We start from the raw sequence: 21,062 nt of genomic DNA, 5'->3' as shown, positions 1-21,062 counted from the left end.
CATTCCTAAGTTTTATTATCTCTGTGGTTAGGATTTGTTGCTTTTCTTCATTTATTTTGTTTATGTGATATATTTGGCTTCAGTAAGACATCACCTTGAGGTTTAGGACATTGTAATAGATATTTATACTATTTTAAAGAAATTTCTGGACCAAACAATGAATCATTTAATCGATCAGTAGATAATATTTGCAGCTTTGATATACACAAAAAAAGCATAGACGTCTCACTCAATACACATCTGAGAGCGTGTTTAGCATTGTTCATGTTGTGTTTATGGGGCAGAGGAGAAAAGAGATTTAACTAAATGCCAGAGAATGTAGGAGAAAAATGTCTCAGAGGTGAGGTCGGTGATTCTGTGCATCTGTCTCATGTAGTAATTAAAAACACAACGCGAGGTTAGATAAAGCAGAGGAAACATCACATATTCCTAAGGATAACGAGCAAATAAGATGAAAGACGAGAACAACAAAACAGCAGTGTGTGCTTGTAAAAAGCTTGTTGGCGCAGTGACAGCGTCCCTTCTCCTGCTCCCTCTTTCACTGACTGAATAGACAGTTTGTTAGTTGTTACCAAAGGCAAACAAAGTGGCTCGATTTACCCTGAGTGTGTGTGAGTGTGTGTGTGTGTGTGTGTGTGTGTTTATTGGGCATTTAATGGTACATAAGTGTCTATTGAGTTTCTATCACTGAACAATTGCCTCCAGAATACCAAAGCTTTCTGTTTTCTCCTCTCCATATGTCTCCAGCTTTTTCCCTTCGGTCTCTCAGTCACAGTGAAGTGAACCAGATGCTCAAAATGAGCTTCCCTAAATACAATTTTGTAACACAATTGGTATTAACATTAATACCTACGCACATGTTGCTGTTACTGCTACTACTTGACTGTAATTGCTGAAGACCAAAGCTACTGCTGGTGTTGCTTTTATCAAGACTGACAAACTTTCTCATAAACTCAGGCTTTATTTACATTACAACTGTAAAAGCAGGTACACGCCGCAATGTATTAAACACACATACGTGTTTCTCTGTATGTGAGGATATTTCATGATACATTTGTTTTCTATTTTTGGATATATCTTAATCCGGATTATACATCCAACCCATTAATCTGTTGGCTGTTAGCTGTTTCCTCAGTCTGGTTTAACCCCATCTATCTATCTATCTATCTATCTATCTATCTATCTATCTATCTATCTATCTATCTATCTATCTATCTATCTATCTGTCTGTCTGTCTGTCTGTCTGTCTGTCTGTCTGTCTGTCTGTCTGTCCGTCCGTCCGTCCGTCCATCCATCATTCATCCATCCATCATCCATTCATCATCCATCCATCATCCATCCATCCATCCATCCATCTATCTATCTATCTATCTATCTATCTATCTATCTATCTATCTATCTATCTGTCTGTCTGTCTGTCTGTCTGTCTGTCCGTCCGTCCGTCCGTCCGTCCATCCGTCCGTCCGTCCGTCCATCCATCCATCATTCATCCATCCATTATCCATCCATCATCCATCCATCATTCATCCATCCATCATCCATCCATCATCCATCCATTCATCATCCATCCATCATCCATCCATCCATCCATCCATCCATCTATCTATCTATCTATCTATCTATCATCTATCTATCTATCTATCTATCTATCTGTCTATCTATCTATCTATCTATCTATCTATCTATCTATCTATCTATCTATCTATCTATCTATTGAAATCTTTTATCCAATGTAGACCCACATTAAAGTCATGTAGTAACAGCCTGATAGGATTATTAGAGACATTCCCTCTGATTTTAGTGGACGGGGAAGATTAACCTGTTCTGTCATTGTAGTTGAGCGTCTGTATCTGGGACGAATCAAAGTCAGAGTTAAGAACTTAGTGAGTGGATTTGCATTTGATGCAAAGGTTAAACCCCACGTTAACAACAGGTCATGAAAAAAAGCGTGGTCAAGATGCAGAGTAAGACAGAAAATTCGTGACTTGACACACACAGGACCAGGGCATTCAAACCCAAAAATTAATCTTTTTTGAGGTTGGAAGCGTCACAGATCCTCCCCAAGGTTTTCATTCTTTGATTTGATTTCAGTTATATTTAATTGCATCATTAAAATAAAATAAAAGAAGGAAAATATTAACATAAATTCCTGTAACAAATTTTTAAAAAATTAAAAGAATCATTTTTTTCAATTACAAAAAGTTTTCTAATATTTTCCACATATAATCAATACAGGATATTACATAGTTTTAAATGTATAGTTTTTTTTATTAAAACATTAAAATACTTTCCAAATAATGCAAAGAATCAAACATATTTCACGGAAAACACCTTTACAAAAAAAACTACTTTAATGTGATGAAATACATATCAACTTTGCTTAATTTACCGATATCATAATATGACATGAAATTTATAATAATAGATTTAACGAATATGTCTTTTTCCTACTGGAGTTTTTACAGTACAGAATGACGACGAGACAACCCGAAACAAAAAGACAGACACACATTCTATCCAATCAATTCTGGTTCGTTTATTGAGTGGCATTTATATTAGCCAATGAAATTCTATTACCTGGTATCAGCCGTCCAATCAGAGCTAAAGTTACCCTGGAAGGGGAGGGATGCCTTCTCTGCTGGCTTTGCCCAGTCCGGATGTTCCCCAGTAGCAAATAACGAGCAGCAGTGTGTGAATGTGGCAACCGAGGTAGACAGGGAGGGGTAGATAGACTGACCAGACCGGGTTTTTTTTTGTCTTTTCCCCCCCTTTTATATTAATTTTCTTACAGAACCAAGTGTTTCCAGGTTTTGTAACCTTACGGTTGTAAACTTGTTACAAGAGCAGAAAACACGGCAGCTGCTCCTTTTCTTTGGGACTAACCGCTATCGTGAAAACAGCCCAGAAGAAAGAAGGAAAGGGAGAAACAACATGGGGCGATAAATAAAAAAAAAAGGTGTTGTGAACCGACGATGACTCTCTGGGAGGATCCGTGAAGCTTTATTTATTTTTATTTATTCCCCCCCTCTCCCTTTTCCCTTGTGTCCCTTTTTTGTTGTATTTTCTTCTCCCTTGCCACTCAGGGAGGTTGTTTTTTTTTTTTTTGAAGGAAAAGGCTAAAAGAGGACTTGAGGATGGACCAAGCCGGCATCCTGAGAAAGTTTATCCAGGGGGTGAAGGCCATGAGCGAAGGGGACGAGGAGAGGGGAGAGGACAACTTCGGCAGCGACTTTATGGTGGGTCCAAATTACCAGCAACCTATCTAGCTCGCCTCCTTTACCTCACATCTACCTTCTTCATAATGCTCCCCCTTTTCCTCTACACTGACACGCTATATCCCACCTCCTTCCCGTCTCCCGGTTCCCTGTATCCCCCAGGAGGTGAGACAGGGGCGTCCACTCCACACTACCCTCTTCCTTTTCCTCCCATTTCCAGGCTTTACATGGCGGCCTAGCATTGTCTCCCACACCGGCTCCTGTTTCTTTAAAAGCAAATGGCAAAACAAGATACAGTCACGTCACTTTGCAGCCCTGGGCTAATTTTTCACATTGCGTTGTTAGCTTAGCTTGAAGGTAAAGTAGACGAGCTTCAATGTTATGTTATTGTGGCTGTTTGCTTCCCATTTTTTTTAATCCTAGTGTATGTTATTCATGCCTTGGAGTCCTGTCCTTCCTGTACATAGTTTTGTTCTCGTAGAATTCCTTTAATATCTCAGTTTTTATTTTCTCCTTAGTGACTGTAGTTATTTATTTGATAGTAGTATTTGGCATAATTGTGCTGAAGTGAAGTCAGCACAAAAAAACAACAACCCAAACTCATTTTCTAAATACACTGTACCATCTTTTCAATCTAAACTAAAAGATTGTTGGCCAGACTTAAGCGTATAGTAGTATAATAGGATTTATTCGATTTGGAACCCCTTACAATGCTGTAAAATCCAGTTACACCAAAAGCAATCTAAATAGTAATCTGAATTAGCTGTCATCATAACGTCTTAAAAATATAATTTAGTGCTGGTTAGTTGTTTTAATCATTATAATTGTGGCTAGGTCTTCCTATTAAACTGGTCCCAATGTTCATGGGATTCAATCCAAACTAATAGCTTAGTTTAGCATCTTTTTATTTTTGGCCTGGGAAAGATACTTGAGGAAACATATTTGGTAAAAGACATTATTTACCCATTACCCCTCACGTGCGGTCTTAAGTAAGTGAGTGTATCCCCGGATGTATTTGTGTTTCAGCTCTAAAAAGGTTTCTCCCAGGCTTGTGGAATCACAGAAATAGCCATACACCAGAAATGGCTCTTCTGTTTTATAATAATGATAATAATAATGTAGTCATTGCTCTTAAATAGTGTTGAGTCGAAAATGTTTGAAAAATGGCCAACTGGAGGATTCTTCACAGCTTAACACATTTAATGCACATTAACTATTAAAACAGCCATGAAACCACCTCAGTTAATATTTCAACTAGCTGTAACAGCAGGTGAGGATCACTTTCCATAATAGTAATGCATAGTGAAGCACGTTGATGGTTTTTGGAAAGGAGACGCTGATCAACACTTGACTTTCTCTTGTTGCCACCCGTTGCAAACACACACACACACACACACACGCACAAACAGACTCATACACACTCCCATCTCTGAACTTCCCTACTTCATGCAAGCTGCTTGCTTGCTGGAGCTTGCAACATTCTTTCTTGGCTCATTTCATAACAGTTTGTCCTGGCTTTAAAACTGGAGTTGTGTTGACTCCTGGGTACATATCGGATGAAAGTTACCAATTTGATTGGCCTCTTGACAACTAGATGGATAAAAAGCGTTCTAAGAGAAGGGGCGCTTTGTGTATTTGTGTCCTATCTTTTGAACATGTGTTTCAGAAAAGTTAGCAGATGTTGCGCAAAGACCAGACTACCAGTGGCGTTGGGCTGTGTGTGAGGCATTGAGGAAGTACTTTATGGATGAGGGAGAGGCTAGGGAGCAGGGACTGCTAATATGTGTCATCAGCAGTACAACTGTACTGTACACAGCCCTTTAGCTGGTTGTATTATCTTGTTTTATTCCCAGTTTACTTTATTCTCTATGAGCATGCATCTTCATTGGCTTCTTGTTAGTTTTCACCTTAATTAGAGTTGTCTGGATCAATGTAGGCTCTTCTTTTCGCAACTTAATCATTCCACCATCTCCTGCTGCTTTGCTGTACTTTGGAGGAACTGGAGCACTGGCTCATCCCTCCGTCCATTCAGGCTGTTAAAAATAACAGCCTTTATAATCACAAGCCCCCTTTCAAACCTACATCACACCACTGACTGCTTGTTGTTGTGCCTTGATAGCTGTTGTGTATCTGTTAATTTTAAATGAGCTACATTGGCATGAAACACAATAATTTGTTTTTACAGTAAAGCATGTTTCCTGTTAGCCTTTGGGCTATCACGCATCCCTCCAGACAGACTCAAACAGCTCTTATAAACTCTTTGCAGTCAGTCTGGACCATGTCACTGCTTTCTTTTCAACAATTTCCTTAATCTCATTATTCACAGTAATCATGTTACTTTTGTGCATGCAAACTAGATGAATGTCAGCTCTATGTGGTTCATATAACTAGGCCTTCCAGCCATATTGGCTCTCATCTGGCTACATCAGCTAGTGAATGTAGAGTTTTTCTTAAATAATTAATCAGACAGCAGCTTGTAGACAAGAAAACTTGCACTGATTGAGCATAGTTGGGCCGTGTGCCAGTGTAACCAAACACTGCAACGACTCATCAGCCAAAATGTAAGTAAGTAAAGTGTTCTAACTGGTTGTCAGTCAGTAGCGCCAATTTTGAGTCTTGTTTGAAGCTTCCAAGCGCTGGCATCAAACGCTGTATACCACAAGTGCATGGTCTGTGCTCCTTCACCCTGAGTCACCAGAGCACCCTGACATAACACCCACTTTAACTAGCTGTTGTTGTTTATATATAGAATGTGTTTTATGTATGTAATTACAGTGCTCTGGTGGGGTAAGGAGTTAAAGATTATATACTTTGTTCACGACTCTTTTCCAACTGTTTGATGAAACAAAGGCACTTAAAAAAACGAGTGTTTTTGTTCTTTAAGAATTTCTTTAAGTGGTATTCAGAGAGTCTTATTTATTTGACACATGTTGATGCATCGGGAGTAAACAAGGGCATCTCGTGAATGGGGGTGAACTGATTGAATTTGGTGGTACATTTTACAGATGTTATAAAAAGTTGCAGTATTGTAGTAATCGAGGGGCAAGATTAGCCAGCGTAGTCTTTTGATTTCACCTCATCTTTTTTGACCGTAACACAGGGCATGCAAAACATTGCCGCATCACGCAGCTCTCTGTCGATAAAAGTAGCTCTAACTCAGCCGGAAGTCAACATCTGCGCGGTCAGATCATCTGAACAAGATGATATTTCCTTAAAAACAAGTGAAATATCAATGGTCTGAATGAATAGATGAATCAATTTACACAGTCCACAGCAGAAAATACACAAGGTGCAGATTAGTAATAACTTAATATCACTTTTTCGTCACAGATACCACAACCTTTGCATATTTGCAGATGCTGATACCAATCTTTTAAACAGTAAACTTAAACAATATGCTTTAGTAGTGCTGCACCTGCTAACCACAATGTGTAAATGTATCGCTAACGTTCTACAATATTCTGCACTTCCATCAAGAAAAAAACTCACGCGCAATCTGGCTCAGTTGTGCAACACTTGTGCAGCCTGTAATCTCTCTTTACGGCATGTTGCTCAATGTGTGCTTGAGTAGTTACATGGAAATGTGGGCTAATGAATTGAATTATACTTTTATATGATTCTGATGTGGGCCACCATCGGGCTGATACCCACTCCAAGTACCAAGCAGTAAGAATCAGTATCCTTTGTGCAGATACTACGTTCAATTCCCACGTGATTTGAGCAAGAGTACCTCGTTGCGCCGATTGGAATACATAAAAACTAGAGGGCGACCGTACAAAATTACCACCATCTTTACACCTCTGGACTTTTTTAGCTGGAAATAATGGTGGTGTGTATTTGCGTATTGAGTGAGAAAGTGATCTCACAAGTGGTTACATGATGAAGATGCTTGTACTTAAAAAAAAAAACATTTCCAAGACGTATGCGACTTAAACAATATCGTGCACTGTCAGTAAGTAACACACTGGATGATCACGGTAGCCAGAGATTGCAGAGGCCTGTTCTGCAGAATTAGGGGCATCTGTGTGGTTGCTGGTTTCACACAACCAAATAATGGAGATCTCAGTTGTTTCACAAGGGTGGTTATCACCTGGTGCTCTCAGCCCACAACATTTTCAAACCAGCTATTAGTGCGCTTATGTAAAAGAGTTATTTTGTTATTGTTTTTGAACAAATAGTCAGCTTCAGAGGCTCCACATGGACACATTCAGAAAGGAGGATTAAAAATACATTTGAGGTAAATTCATCACTGCTGTGACGGCAATAACACAATTTTCTTGGTAAAAGGAAAATATACACACAACTAGAACACATAGCTATGCAGCGTAAGCCATCCAAAAAGTAATCCAACGAGTGAAAAGGCAAAATTCAAATGTTGAGTTGTGATCTCATCAAAAATGAGGGAAATACAGAGCTCAGCCGTACATTCATTTCACAATTATAGACTGGAGATGTAAACAGCATTTGATTTGGATCTCATTCAAATTATTACAACCAACACTGACTCCAACCAATGTCAAAGCGCATACAATAGATGAGAGTGCATAGAGTGCGGCAGGGCTGCAGCTCTGAAAAGAACTATGTGAAATTTAAAAAAAAAAAGAGAGAGAGAGAGATTGTTTGCAGTATTGAGTTTTTAGTGTAACCGCAGCCTTGACACAACAAATTATTGCATGTCATGAAAAAGTTCAGCTTAAGTTTACTTGGCTGCCGGTTCACATGGAGCACAACTGATTGAATGAGTGTAGAGTTTCGACACACTGCTCCTTATAGACCCTGGAGCTGCAGGGCTTGAGGGCTCAGTTACGGAAAGCCGCTCAAGCACACACGCCATTAGAGAAAACTTCCATCAAACTTGTATCGCGCACTCATGCACCTTTTTGTAGCGCTGTCGCAAAGGCGATGGATCCCCCCCCCCCCCCCCCCAAAAAAAATCTGGGCAGTGTGATAGTTTTGCAGATGACAGGAACTTATGCAAATCCAACTTGCTGTCAAACATGGAGCTCAGGGCAAATTTCTTAAACACACTGCAGTTTTGTATCATGTTCAAATGTTATGTACCTTGTGTGGTATATGAACAACTATCTTGACATCATGGAGAATGTGTAAGCTCTGAGGACTTTTATTTTTTGTATTTTACAGTTTCAGCCTTGAATTGATTGTAGAAAAAAAAAGATATAAAAAGGAATACAGGAAACTAAAAACATGTGGGTGGAATCAAAATTAAATTCAGAGAATATGTGTGACTCGTTTTTCGGTCGTTTTGGTGATCGTATATTTTGTATTGCTTCCAAACACATGGGCACGCACGCACACATACCTTAGGCTCAGCATTGCAGTCTAGACAGAGTTTAGACCTTGGAGATCCTCTGTGTGTGTGTGTGTGTGTGTGTGTGTGTGTGTGTGTGTGTGTGTGTGTGTGTGTGTGTGTGTGTGTGTGTGTGTGTGTGTGTGTGTGTGTGTGTGTGTTTGCCCCACCTTTGCATGCAGATCACTCCCAAGCAATGCATCAAAGAAAACAACAAAAAAAACCACACTCCTGTTCATGTGTCCCGTTGGGCAGACATAAAACACTCAGAAGAAAGATGAGAGAATGAGATGTGACAATCTTGCTTGGGTGTGTGGGCTGGCATTTTTGTGTAGTAACAATTTTCACTATCACTGGGAGTGTAGTTTGTGTCCACACAAATCTGAATTCCCTGAACATGATCTGATTTTCTACACTTTTACACACACACACACACACACACACACACACACACACACACACACACACACACTTCTTCACAGTAAAGATTGACTGTGAGAAGTGATGTTACTCAGAAAAATGTACAGATTGACTTGTTTGTTTTCATGGCAATTTAGGTGTTAAGTGGTCGTGGAACCTCCTGCTCCTGGCTACAAATGGAAAGCCTAGTTTATATAGATGTGTGCTTTTATTAGCATGTGTGTATGTGTGTGTCAACCATAAGCCTGCCTCATGTTACTGTAACAAGACTTCCAAATTTCTTCAGTGTCACAAGCTTCCCTCGTCCTCCCCCTCCCCCAACCAGAGCTTAACCCAGAAACCAGCCTTTTGCCCTTCAGCCTGGTGTTTCTCAGAAGTGAAGCAAAACAATATTTCCGCTCTGAAGTTTGTGTGTGTGTGTGTGTGTGTGGGGGGGGGGGGGGGGGGTGTACAGGATCAAAGCTAACTGACCCACCGACAAAGACCAAGAACTATATTGATAGGGATAAGAAGACCACACAGTCATTCCATGTCATGTGTGTAAAACAGTAACGTGGCCAAGTAACACAACGTTCAAAGTTGTGAGACTTCTGAAGCATTCACACCCCAAAACTTGCTGTCTTGGATCTGGGATGTTGTTGTCACAGTGGTTCACAAGGGGGAGTCTTTCATAAGCCTGTCTGGTCTTTAAAACTGCATTTTAATGTTAAAATTGTACAAAAAGTAACAAAAACTACACAAGCGCGACCTTTTGGTGCTGAAAAAGAAAATACAGGTAAAGTAATAGATTGGGAATTTGTCATCTGATTCCCTAAGTGTTGACTTTTTATGGCTGATGTCTTTTATGGCCATGATTCCCAAATGGGGGTACATTCAACCCCAGGGGTACCTGTAAACATCTGTTGTATCATCTTATAATCCTCCTTTTGTTTCCTACCAGTAGGGCTGTGGGAGAGTCTTCTGAGGACGTGTACCTGGTATAGCTTATGACCATTTCCTCCTGGGTTGGGGAAAAAAAACACATATTAGCTCTCAGTATGTTGCCTAGCTTGCTCAAATATGGATAAATGAGTGAAAGGATCCAGGAGAGCAGTTGTGGATGCAATGCATCAACTGAACACCGAGACCTGACTGAAAACATCTGCTTCAGGGCTTCTAGTACCATGTCTGGCATAAGCCTAGCCATTGGTGGTGCTAGGGCCAAAAGTCTTTGAAAAAAGCTTGGGAAGCATTTCACCTTTAGGTACTACTACCAGTGCGTACTGGTGGAGCGCCCCCCCCCCCCCCCCCCAAGACAGAATGGGGGTTGAGATGACATCATTGGCACCTTGGTGAGCAGCTTTGATCAGTTAGCATGTGGCGCTGCTGCATTGAATGGCAAGTGCTGATTTGCATGTGATCTGGGGCATCTGTCTGTTAGCTCAACAACCAGTCAGGGTGTGGGAAATTACGGTTGTGTGTGTGTGTGTGGTTTTGTGTGTGTGTGTGTGTGTGTTTGTGTGTGTGTGTGCATGTGCATAGAAGGTGACCGTCAGTGCAGCTTCTCTGCCACTAATGCTTCACACCCCCACTTCCTGGACACACACATTAATCTCTTTTTCCTACCACATATGCAGCAAGAACATATTTTCTGCCAATCAGTGCTTGCAGCTGAGTTCAAGAAAGATGTGTGTGTGTGTGTGTGTGTTTGAACTCTGATAGGTGAAAGGAAATGCATACTTGAAGGAGTCATCTCAACCATGACAACTCACACACACTTATTGGCAGCATCCACTCTGGTGTCCTTGAAGTGGCCACTTAATCTATTTGCTGTGGCTTCCATAAACAAAAATATGAAAATAAAAAAACCGATATCAAGTTATTACAATTTACCAATATGAACATAAAAATCGAGCGTATAGAAACATGACGGTTGGTTTGGGAGCACGATGAAAAGTGACAGATGTGTAACATCAAACAGGCCGGTTGGAGAATCGGGCTTACGAGCACAAGGTCACCAGTTTGACAGTTTACGGGCTGTGAATATCTGAGTCAGGGAAGTGATTAAACACACACATACACACGCACGCGCACACACTCTAACACACAATGAGCTCCTGTCCCAGATGATTGGGATTATTTGCAGTTTGTCCACATCTGCTTCCTGTAGCAGGCTCAGATTCAGAGAGGGAAATCACTGCCAGGCAAATACCGGTAAATGTTAACTGTGTTTACAAAGCATGATGGAAAGGTTACTTTTTAATTGAAATTCAAACATGTCCTAGCATCCTAGGATGTGCGTGTGTGTGCGTGTGTGTGCGTGTGTGTGTGTGTGTTGGGGGGGTGGCAAAATGGACAAGCTGTGATTTTAGTAGAAATGGGTGTATGTATTGTTTGGAACCGGTTTCAAAGGCAAAGCGGTAGAGAGGAAAATGACAGATGACCTGCTGTGAAAGTTCTGTAATTCTGATGTTCACAGGGAAAATCACATGTTGGTCAGCTGCAGAACATCAGGTCTTAAACCGGTGGGGGTTCTGTGTCTTATTCAAGGACGCTTCCTGTCTTGCATAAAGGTTTTGTCAATGACCTTGTGAACTTACTTTCATTGAAGTCCAATCTGTAAGACATTTTTGGTGTAAAACAATATGTTTGTTCATTTATTTATTTATGGTCTCTGACTGCTATATAAGAAAAATTTCAGCATCTTTTATATTGTTTGTACAATTTTTTTTGCTTTTAAACAATGCACCAGAATTTGATATCAATGATTTCACGTAGTTAATACAGTATAACAAATCATTATTTGAAGCATTAAACTGAAAACTGATTAAAAAAAAAAAAGACCATGGACTTTGAAATGAGGGGTCGGACTTACATTTCACCTTAAGGACTCGTTGCTGGGTCACTCTATTTCTGATAGATGCTACAGTCTGTATAGTACATTTTTGAATGGACAGCCAAGATGAGCGACCTGCAACAAAAAAAGGAGGAGCTTTAATTTGATGAGTAGCAGAGTTTGAATTAACTCTTAAAGTGTGTCATAGGTTGATAAAGTGTAATATGAATGTGTCAAACCAACTGTAACCTCCTACGAGGGTGAGAACTGGCAACTCCATGCTTATTTTAATTAGAATTAAAAAAGTGCTTAATTAAGATTATCTAAAGTGTAAGAGCGGGACACAGTTAGTTTGCATTTCACATTCATTCGATTACTTGAAGATTTTACATTGGATTGTTATATGGTTTTACCAAAATGTCCCTGTTGTCAAGTTGATTTCAAAGCTGAAGCTCAGTCCTAACGTGCATTCGTTTTGCTGTGTTAAGCATATTAAATTTACTCTTGTCAGTCTGTGAAAAGCATTAAATTTAATTCCAAAAAGTTGACAGCAACCCTTTAACTAAATCATATGATTTTCCAGCCCTCAGTAGATAATCTGATGCTGCTTAGCAATCATCTCTTTGCTTTTATTTTCGATTATTGTTTGTCCTCTGACATTAAGCCTCAAACATGCCAACTCATGATCTAAAAGGAGCTACAGATGTATGCATTTTGAATCTTTTCTATGCAGTTTACCAGCTTGTGTACATGCGTGTCTGAAATTTAAGGTCCCACAGGAAGTGAGCAACAAGAAGTGATGGTGATTTAACCAGTGAATGGAGTTCTCTCACTTCAGCCCAGGTGCTTCCTGGGGACTACATGATGTAGTACACTGGCGAGAGACTGATATTTTTATGTTGGTAAACTATAAACTGTTGGCAACCGAATTTTAAAATCACTCATTTTTAGTGGGTTTTGGATGAAAGCTGTTATTTCTAATGTGTTTTTTACTTTGACTCGATCACACGCTGAAGTTCTGCATTTGTGAACTCCTGCATTTGTGACTTTCATAACAAAAGAGAGCTGCAGAGATTTTTCCAAATGGTCTTGCAATATAAAATCGTGACACCCAAAAGAGTGTGAGAGAGAGAGAGAGAGAGAGAGAGAGAGAGAGAGAGAGAGAGAGAGAGAGAGAGAGAGAGAGAGAGAGAGAGAGAGAGAGAGAGAGAGAGAGAGAGAGAGAGAGAGAGAGAGAGAGAGAGAGAGAGAGAGAGAGAGAGAGAGAGAGAGAGAGAGAGAGAGAGAGAGAGAGAGAGAGAGAGAGAGAGAGAGAGACTCAATGCCCAGTCATGCTGTCAGTGCTCCACTGACCTATATTGGAGAATGACTTTGCAAATGTTGTCCTACATAATCTCCCTCTAGGTGATGATCACACAGCATTAGAACCCCCAGTGTATGCCAGCAGCCAGGTTGTGGTTTCATAGAATATGAAGTGAGTGGTTTTGACAAGTTTGCCGTTATTTAGCAGTAGACCCCTGACACAGTGACCAGTTACATGTGAAGATCCATGTCTCCTCTATGTCAGTATTTGTGGCTGGAGTCACTTCGCTTAGCATAAAAACTGGAAACTGAGAGAAATACCCTGCCTCTTCCAGTTGCGAAATCTGCCTATCAGTTACCCCAAGCACATCTACCGCTCAATAATAATAATCTTAAATCTTGTGTGTTATGATTCAGAAACGACTCCAAAGTGCCGTTACCACTGGCCGAAACACCTGTTAACATCTGGCTTTGTTGGCATCAATGTGGGCATGATAATAAATAAAGTGCTTCTGAACTCATGGAGGCAGTTTAAACTTTTCGCTTCCACAGGTAATTTCTGCAACTTTTTGTCACTTTTGGTGAAAAATTCAACACACCTGGAAGAAAAACTCCTTTTAAAACAGCCTCAAGCAAAAAATATAAACGCCATAACTGCCCTCCACTTTGCTTTCCATGGTTTGGTCTTTTTGTTTTCTAGTATTGACTTTATGTTTGTGGAAATGTATACAGGTATGTACACTATATGGGATATTCGCTCTTAATGCTAAGCTGTTAGTCCCCCCCCCCCCCCCCCCCGCATTTATACTGTACACGCAAGGATGGGATCATCTAACTCTCTGCGACAAATTCTCCAAATAATCTCATCAAATCATAACTCCAGTATTAGCTGCTCAAACATGTATTTATTTATTTATTTGATTAAATAAGTCTCAAATGTAGCGCGGTCTAATATTTTTTTCCTCTACGACTGCGAATACTCCGAAGTTATTCCATGTTGTGAGAAAGAATGGCGGATCAGCATCATTCAATCGACAAAGGGAGAGAACAGACTCACACTGAGTCACATAGATGCTTTTAGTGTGCGCGCTGTGGCAGTGCATCTTTTCCCTACATGCTCACAGCGCGGGAGATGGATTTTTCTGAGAGCATTGTAGGGGTGACCTATTTTTGTGTGTGTGTGTGTGTGTGTGTGCATGGAAGGTGACCGTCTGTACAGCTTCTCTGCCACTAATGCTTCACACCCCCACTTCCTGGCCACACACACAAACCTTTTTTTCCCACCACATATGCAGGAAGAGCATATTTTCTGCCAATCAGTGCTTGCAGCTGAGTTCAAGAAAGAGGTGTGTGTGTGTGTGTGTGTGTGTGTGTGTGTGTGTGTGTGTGTGTGTGTTTGAATTATTCATTGTGCCAGGGAAGTACAGCGATGCTAACTTATTCAGCCAGGAGACAGAAAGTGGGTTAGATCCTCTTAACAACTACAGCTCCCTCTCTCTTTTCCTCTTTTTTTTATTTTTTACATACCTCTATTTCTCTCTCACACTCGTTCTGTCTTTACCGTGACCTCCATGGTATTTTTAATTGCCGTTTTAAACACATTTTTTTCTACTTCCTGTAATTTCTTTATGTCTACGCCTTTCTGCCCATTAACTTCCCTGGCATCCCTCCCGTCATTTTAGTCATTGTGAAGAAATTCGTAAGCACATGTGACTCACCTTGAAGGGGGTCTGTGTAGGCGGCACCGGGATTTGGGGGGCAACGCCCCTGTGTGTGTGTGTGTGTGTGTGTGTGTGTGTGTGTGTGTGTGTGTGTGTGTGTGTGTGTTGGGGTGGGGGCCATAGAAGTCAAGCATTCACAGGAAGTTGACCAAGCAAGTGACTCTTTTACTCCTTTGACTGATTGAAAATGATAAATGGCTGGAAATGAAGGACTATTGTAGAAGTAGAAAGTAGTTGGATATTTTTTTAACACATATGTGGATTGATTTGTTTGATTGTTGGCAGTTTTTAATAGTTCAAAAAACCAAACAACAAGAAAATAGCGCTGGAGTGGTTTTATATGACATGGACTGACAGAGCTCTTAATCTTTGACAGACACGTGAACATCATCTCTGAAAAATTTTGAGAACTGCGTTACACAATTTCCTGACACGACCACAACAGTGCAGCGTAGGTAGTTTCTGTACCTTCTTGCCTTTGAAGGTGTGAAAACCATCAAAAACTCAAATGGAAACCTTGGATTCTTGAGTCTGTTTTCCTGTGGTGTTTTGTATCTAAGCACTATGGCTTCATGTCGTACTTTGGAACTTTCAAATAATCGTGGTAAAATATTCTGTAGTTGAGCAGAACCAACAAATGATGAAACTATGGCCACTAATTCCATCGCCTAAATAAATTCAGCTTGATATTGAATCATTTTGGGAATTTGAAGACCCTGGCATGTACCAGACTAATCGGAAATTTTGAAAGTCTGAAAAACAGTTCTGATTAATACCGACGTCTGAAGCGTTCGCTACTTCCAGGTTCAACATGAGGATTTACTGTACCTCTCATAGTTAGATTAGTATTTGGGTTTTTATATCCCTGCAAATATAATTGTATTGCAAATTTCAACTTAATTTTGAGAAATTTTCCTCCAAAAAATGAGAATCTATAGACATTTTCATCCATTACTCGTTCGGGTGCCAGAGCAGCGGTCTGTGCCGAGGTAGTTTTGTGAGTGGAGGCTTCCTGTCGATCAGAATCCTGATTAAATTTGAGTTTTCTTTCAAATATCCCACAGCGTCGAATCAGCCTCCATTTAGAATGAAACATTTTTTCCGTCATTATCTCAAGTGGAAATTCTTTGTATTTTATCAAGCCAATGAAATGTTGGCTGCGTCAGAGCAGACCGGGTGATGGCAAAATCCACCTCACGCCTGCATTTTATTGCAATTTTCCTAGATTGTGGCCTTGCCGTAAATATTGCCTCTTGCAAATATCAAAAATGTGCAAAAAAATATGCGATGGAAAGCCATTTATCCCAATAGATTAAGATCATTTCTAAGACAAAACAAGTCTCTTGAAGGTGATGGATACTCGTCAACAATCACAGATATTAAAAAACAAAACAAAAACAAATTAAGGTCAGGTCTTGCAAAAACCATCAAGAGTAATAGAGGCTCAACATCTATTCTCTTCAGAACCGTGTTTCCCTCAGTTTCTCCGTCACATTTTGGAGAAACTGCTAACTTTGGTGACACAAAAAACTACAACAGTACACTCCGGTAGTGATTGAAACAAGGATATTTACTATCCTTCATCCTTTCTCTCAGCACTCACTCCTCCATTCACAAGAGACGCTAGTGCGAAGCGACAGAGTGTGTAAGAAGCGCGTGAATGAGCGACAGAAACGAAGAATAAAAGAACCCATTAGCTTAGTTACAGAGAGCCTCTTAAAAGCCCCGGCTCTCCTGCTTTCCTTCGCTCCGCTTGTCTGCATCCCTCTCTCCTCCTCCTTTCGCCTCCTTTCTTTCCTTGTTTATCTAGAATGCCCAGTTTCTCTTCTCCTCCACCCCTTTCCTCTTCTCCTTCCACTCCATCTCTCTTGGTGGCTTGTTTAGAAAAGGTACAGAACAGCAGGCCAAGACTCTCCCTGTGCTTTTTTTTTTTTTTCTTCTTTCTTTTGCATCCTCCGGGCTTCCTTTATTATTCGTAAGAGTACACACACATGCTTTGTGTGCGTCTCAGTGTGTCTGTGAGGAGTTTTACGTAACAGGAAGTATGGGTAATTAGAAACAGGGTCTGTCTGCGGGACAATGGAAAGTAGAAGAGAAGGGTGAGACAGACAGAAGCTGGGTGACAGTCTTTTTCTTGTAAAGTTGTGTCAAAGCCTTGGCTTTAGCTACACTAATGGCAAAAATTTATCCCACGTGGGTGTTCAAGAGTGCATTTTGTTACATAACTACTGTCTGCTAGGGGAGGCGTGATCGTGTGACATATCTTTGCTAGCTAAGGTTGTTGTGATGCAATTGATGTAGTCACAAAATCAGCGAGGGATTTTTTTTTGTCGCACTTCAGTGAAATTGATGGTTTGGAAACACATCCAATTATCGGTTATTGATGTCTTTATTGAAATGCTTGAAGTGTTTGCACGCCTGCAGCTAGTATGAATGCTAAGTTCATAGGGTGTGTGGAGTGTACAATATGAGTGTAACCTTTATTTTCACCTGGGTCAAACACGGTGATATGCATTTTCAGTTAGCCAAAGGTTATTATCTTTTTATAAAACTGTAACAAATGAAATGTGAGACGTGTCACTAATAGTGATGAACCCAGAGAGAATCTCACCCTTCTCCACTGCTAAGCTGGGCTTTCTTGAGCTTTACTGCAAATTTCAGACTCGTTTCAGACTCCAAAGCTCTGTAGAGCCACTGTAAAGCCCAAATACTACCTGTTAACACACACTCTTTAACCCTTAAAATAAACTGCGGCCAACTTTAGAGGGGCGGGGCTTTTTTTAACCTGCTAAATGGGCTTCATTTGTGCCACTGGGCAGTGCCCCCCCCCCCCCCCCAACTGGTTCTCCTGCTGTTTACAGCGCCTCTGTTTTCCACACACACGCTCTTCATGAACCGTATTGATCATTTAAACAGCAGGGTCATTTAAAGATATCAATTCGATCGATCTCTTTTCATGTGGAAAAACACACATCATTGTTCTGCTGCCTCACATTTCCTCCCTGATACAGAGAGGCGCTCATTTCAATCATCTTTAAACGCTTTTTTTTTTTTTATTGGAATAGTGATTTGTGTCCCAGGCAATCAGGATAGCTTCTCCAATTAATTTTAATGATTTTTGATTGTAGCATCACTCTCTTGAATAGCTTAAATAGAGTGAATGGTGGACCTACTTTTTGCAGGTGACCAAAAAACACAACTCTGACTCAAAGGTAAGGTTCAAATATTATTGTATTGGCGCTGTATTTCTGTATTACTATATCACTGTATTTTCCTCACCATCGCTGGGTTTATAAAACTCACAACAGTATTAAAGTGCTTCCCCCATAAGATGTGGCTTATATGTTGTTGGGAATCATAAACCATCATAAATCATTTTCCTATGTGTGTGTGTGTGTGTGTGTGTGTGTGTGTGTGTGTGTGTGTGTGTTTGTTTGTTCCTGGGCTTTGTCCCAGCACAGAAGCAAATTTCTGTTGGAAATGTAATTCACATGAGACCAGAGGAGCTATTAATGTTATTACCACACACACACACACACACACACACACACACACACACACACACACACAGAGCTGTGTGGCCGCCCACTGTCTCTGCATATACCTCCTTTTTCTCAGACTCCTTCACTCTCTTCATCCTGTAGCTTCTGCTTCTTCTGTTTTTAGTAACCTGTCATTGAGTTTAAGGTGGAAAAAGTTGTGTCTCTTTAGAGTGACTAATGCCATAAACGGTTAACCTGTGTGTCCGCAGCACTTTTGATGCTAGGAGAATATTGGCCGGCGTCATTCTATGAAACAGCTGGAGACCTTTCATCAAAAATAGCTCCTATTGGAAAGGAAAAAAAAAACCCAGCAACTCGTCTGATACAAGAGTATTTCTCAGTTGTTTTCTTTCGCAGGACGAGTATCTACAGTTTTGTTGGATGCCCAGGATGCCTCAAGACATTTAAGTTGGAAACAAATGGACTTGTCATGAAGGGGGGAAATCAACATTTAAAATGCAGCATCAGATGGATTGTGTGTAATATCAGTCTCTGTTGGGGTTTGTGCGTCTCGGCAGTAGCACAGAAGTCATCTCATGGCAGCAAAGAAAAGCAAAACAGAGCGGAAGAAAAGTTTCAGGAAAGTCACCGGAAATTAGGAAGTACAGTACATATCCATCTTAAAGTCACAGGATGAAAGCCTGCAGTCAGTTCCAATAAGAAAAGAGGTGGGACCATTTTTCACACGGGGCTCCAGAAGCTTGAACGCCCACGCCGACTTTCTCAGAGAGAAGGGGGGGCAGAAAGGGAGATGTGATGCTTAATTTCCTCGCTGTCTCAGAAAGAGGGAGGAGAGTGAATGAACTAAGTGAATTCAGAAAAGGGCCTTGAGAGCAATATGACGTGAATGCAATCAGTGTCGAGCAGAAGGATTTTTTTTTTTTATGGTTCAAAAGTCTTGCTGTTCGTTTGAAGTTTCTTCAAAGATCCACAGTAACACTCAAGGCCGCAGTTAAGTTGTGAATTAAAGAAAATTAGCTTTGCACGTTATACATCAAATCTCTATTAAAGGTACACTTCGTAGGTGATCTGCACTAGTTAGCTATTTCACACTCCAAATTATATACTTACTGAATTAAAATTATGTATTTAATGTCTATTAAAGCAGGTCCCTTTGTCTCACTAAGATGCTACCTGTTAACTGGGTTTAGTCAAGGACTTAAAGTCTTAAATTTGACCTCAGGAACCAAAGTTCAGCTGGTGGCGACTCAGCTAGTTGTTTTAAAAAAGAAAAAAAAAAGCTTGTAATGGCAGAATAGGTCTTAAATTTTATTTAACGTGGTTTTAAAAAGTATTAAAGATAATCTTTTGAAGCCTGAAAGTGCTTGTAATTCTGCTTGGTGATTTCGATTTAAAACATTTTCACAATAATTGTGTTAATTCACAGTAACGATATAATTGGTAAAATCAAAAACTGGGCTTTAAATCAACTTTTTCCTTTTTCCTTTTTTTTTTTTTTCTTTTTAAACCAAAGTCACACCGGCATACAATCTTGAGAACCGCAAAAACACAAATATTTACTTAAAAAGTTGTGTCAATGGGTAAAATCTCTCCTGTCTAGCAAATCACTTTGTCATGTCGGACAACACTTTTGTTTCAACACTAAGGTCTGATGAGTCCGTGAGTAAAACCTCATCTTTGTTGTGTCTGAGGAACTTCTATTCAGAGCTACAGCCCACAGCTCCGCTCGCTGCTTTGGCTTGTTTTCAGAGGAGACTGTAATTGTTCTCCTCCTATTAACTTAATGTGTCTTCATGAGTGTTGGCTGCTATTAGACTTGGCCACGCTTAAATTAATTAACTGTTTTTAAATGGGAGCGAGGGAGTGTGTCTGTGTGTGAGGAGGGTGTTAGCAGCAGTAGGGTGCCTGTGAAAGGATGGGTTATGGGAGAATTTTTGCTTTAAGTGCTTTGGTTTCTTTGTTCGAAAGTTTGCGTGCCAGTTCAAAAGGCCTTCGAGTTGATCTTAAGAGAGAAAGCTTCTCTATAACTCGATCAAGTGAATAGTTATGTACAGATTTCCATTTTTAATCGCTGTGTTTCTAGTAGTGCGATGCTCAGACGTGTGTGCGCGCTGCAGTGCCGGGTATCTCTTGAATTCTCATCGTATCTTAGATATTTACACCTCACACATGATGTTTCCTTTTTTAGGTTAAGGAGAAGGAAGCGACCAACTTTATTGCTTTCTGCTGAAGACAGAGAGAGAAATAATGATAATAATAAGTTTCTCTTTTGCTCTTGTTCATTCCAGCGTTTACGGCGATTATCAACAAAATACCGGACGGAGAAAATCTACCCCACCAACGTAGGAGAGCGAGAGGAAAATGTCAAGAAGAACCGATATAAAGACATACTGCCATGTAAGTCCCAGCATAGTCACACTGCACAGATGAGTGAACGAATGACCACATTCCATATAGAAGTGCTGATGTTCTAGCGCGCTGGCTCACCGCCACACTTAAATTTGAATTGAGCCGTCATGAAAAACATGAGGTAACACCTGCTCAGTGACAAAACATCGACCAACCGTCACATAAATATTGATGCGTCTGACCTGGTAACTCCGATTGAATTTCAAACCCCAAAAGAAAACTCCGACTTTATAAGGTTTGTTTAAACAAAACGCATGCAAATAAAGCCAACACTCGGGATTCAGCTGTGGAGAAAAAGTGATCATTCAACGTGTGATGGTGTCTAAAGTTGCATAGCTGTGGTTTGTGGTGCCTTTTAACTCTGTGATG

At 40.4% G+C, this 21,062-nt stretch overlaps 1 protein-coding gene across 3 annotated transcripts in view; it reads left to right on the top strand.

Moving 5' to 3' along the window:
- Positions 1–2,657: 2,657 nt before the first annotated feature.
- The window catches only part of ptpn12 (protein tyrosine phosphatase non-receptor type 12), a 46,742-nt gene continuing 28,337 nt past the window's right edge, over positions 2,658–21,062 (top strand). The window contains exons 1-3 of one of the 3 annotated variants that reach the window (XM_086202163.1): positions 2,658–2,956; positions 3,110–3,236; positions 20,573–20,681. In XM_086202163.1, the coding sequence (XP_086058289.1) occupies positions 3,135–3,236; positions 20,573–20,681 (211 nt within the window). In that variant the 5' untranslated portion in view covers positions 2,658–2,956; positions 3,110–3,134. Of the gene's footprint in view, positions 3,237–20,572; positions 20,682–21,062 lie in introns of all 3 variants that reach the window. The other 2 variants (XM_086202164.1, XM_086202165.1) reach the window with 2 other exon arrangements.

This window comes from Aulostomus chinensis, chromosome 4 (assembly GCF_037954235.1).
Source record: "Aulostomus chinensis isolate RoL2024-O1b breed Wild chromosome 4, RoL_Achi_v1.0, whole genome shotgun sequence".
Classification (NCBI taxonomy): domain Eukaryota; kingdom Metazoa; phylum Chordata; class Actinopteri; order Syngnathiformes; family Aulostomidae; genus Aulostomus; species Aulostomus chinensis.
The sequence above is the reverse complement of the archived record's forward strand: the minus strand, read 5'-3'. Positions and strand labels throughout refer to the sequence as shown.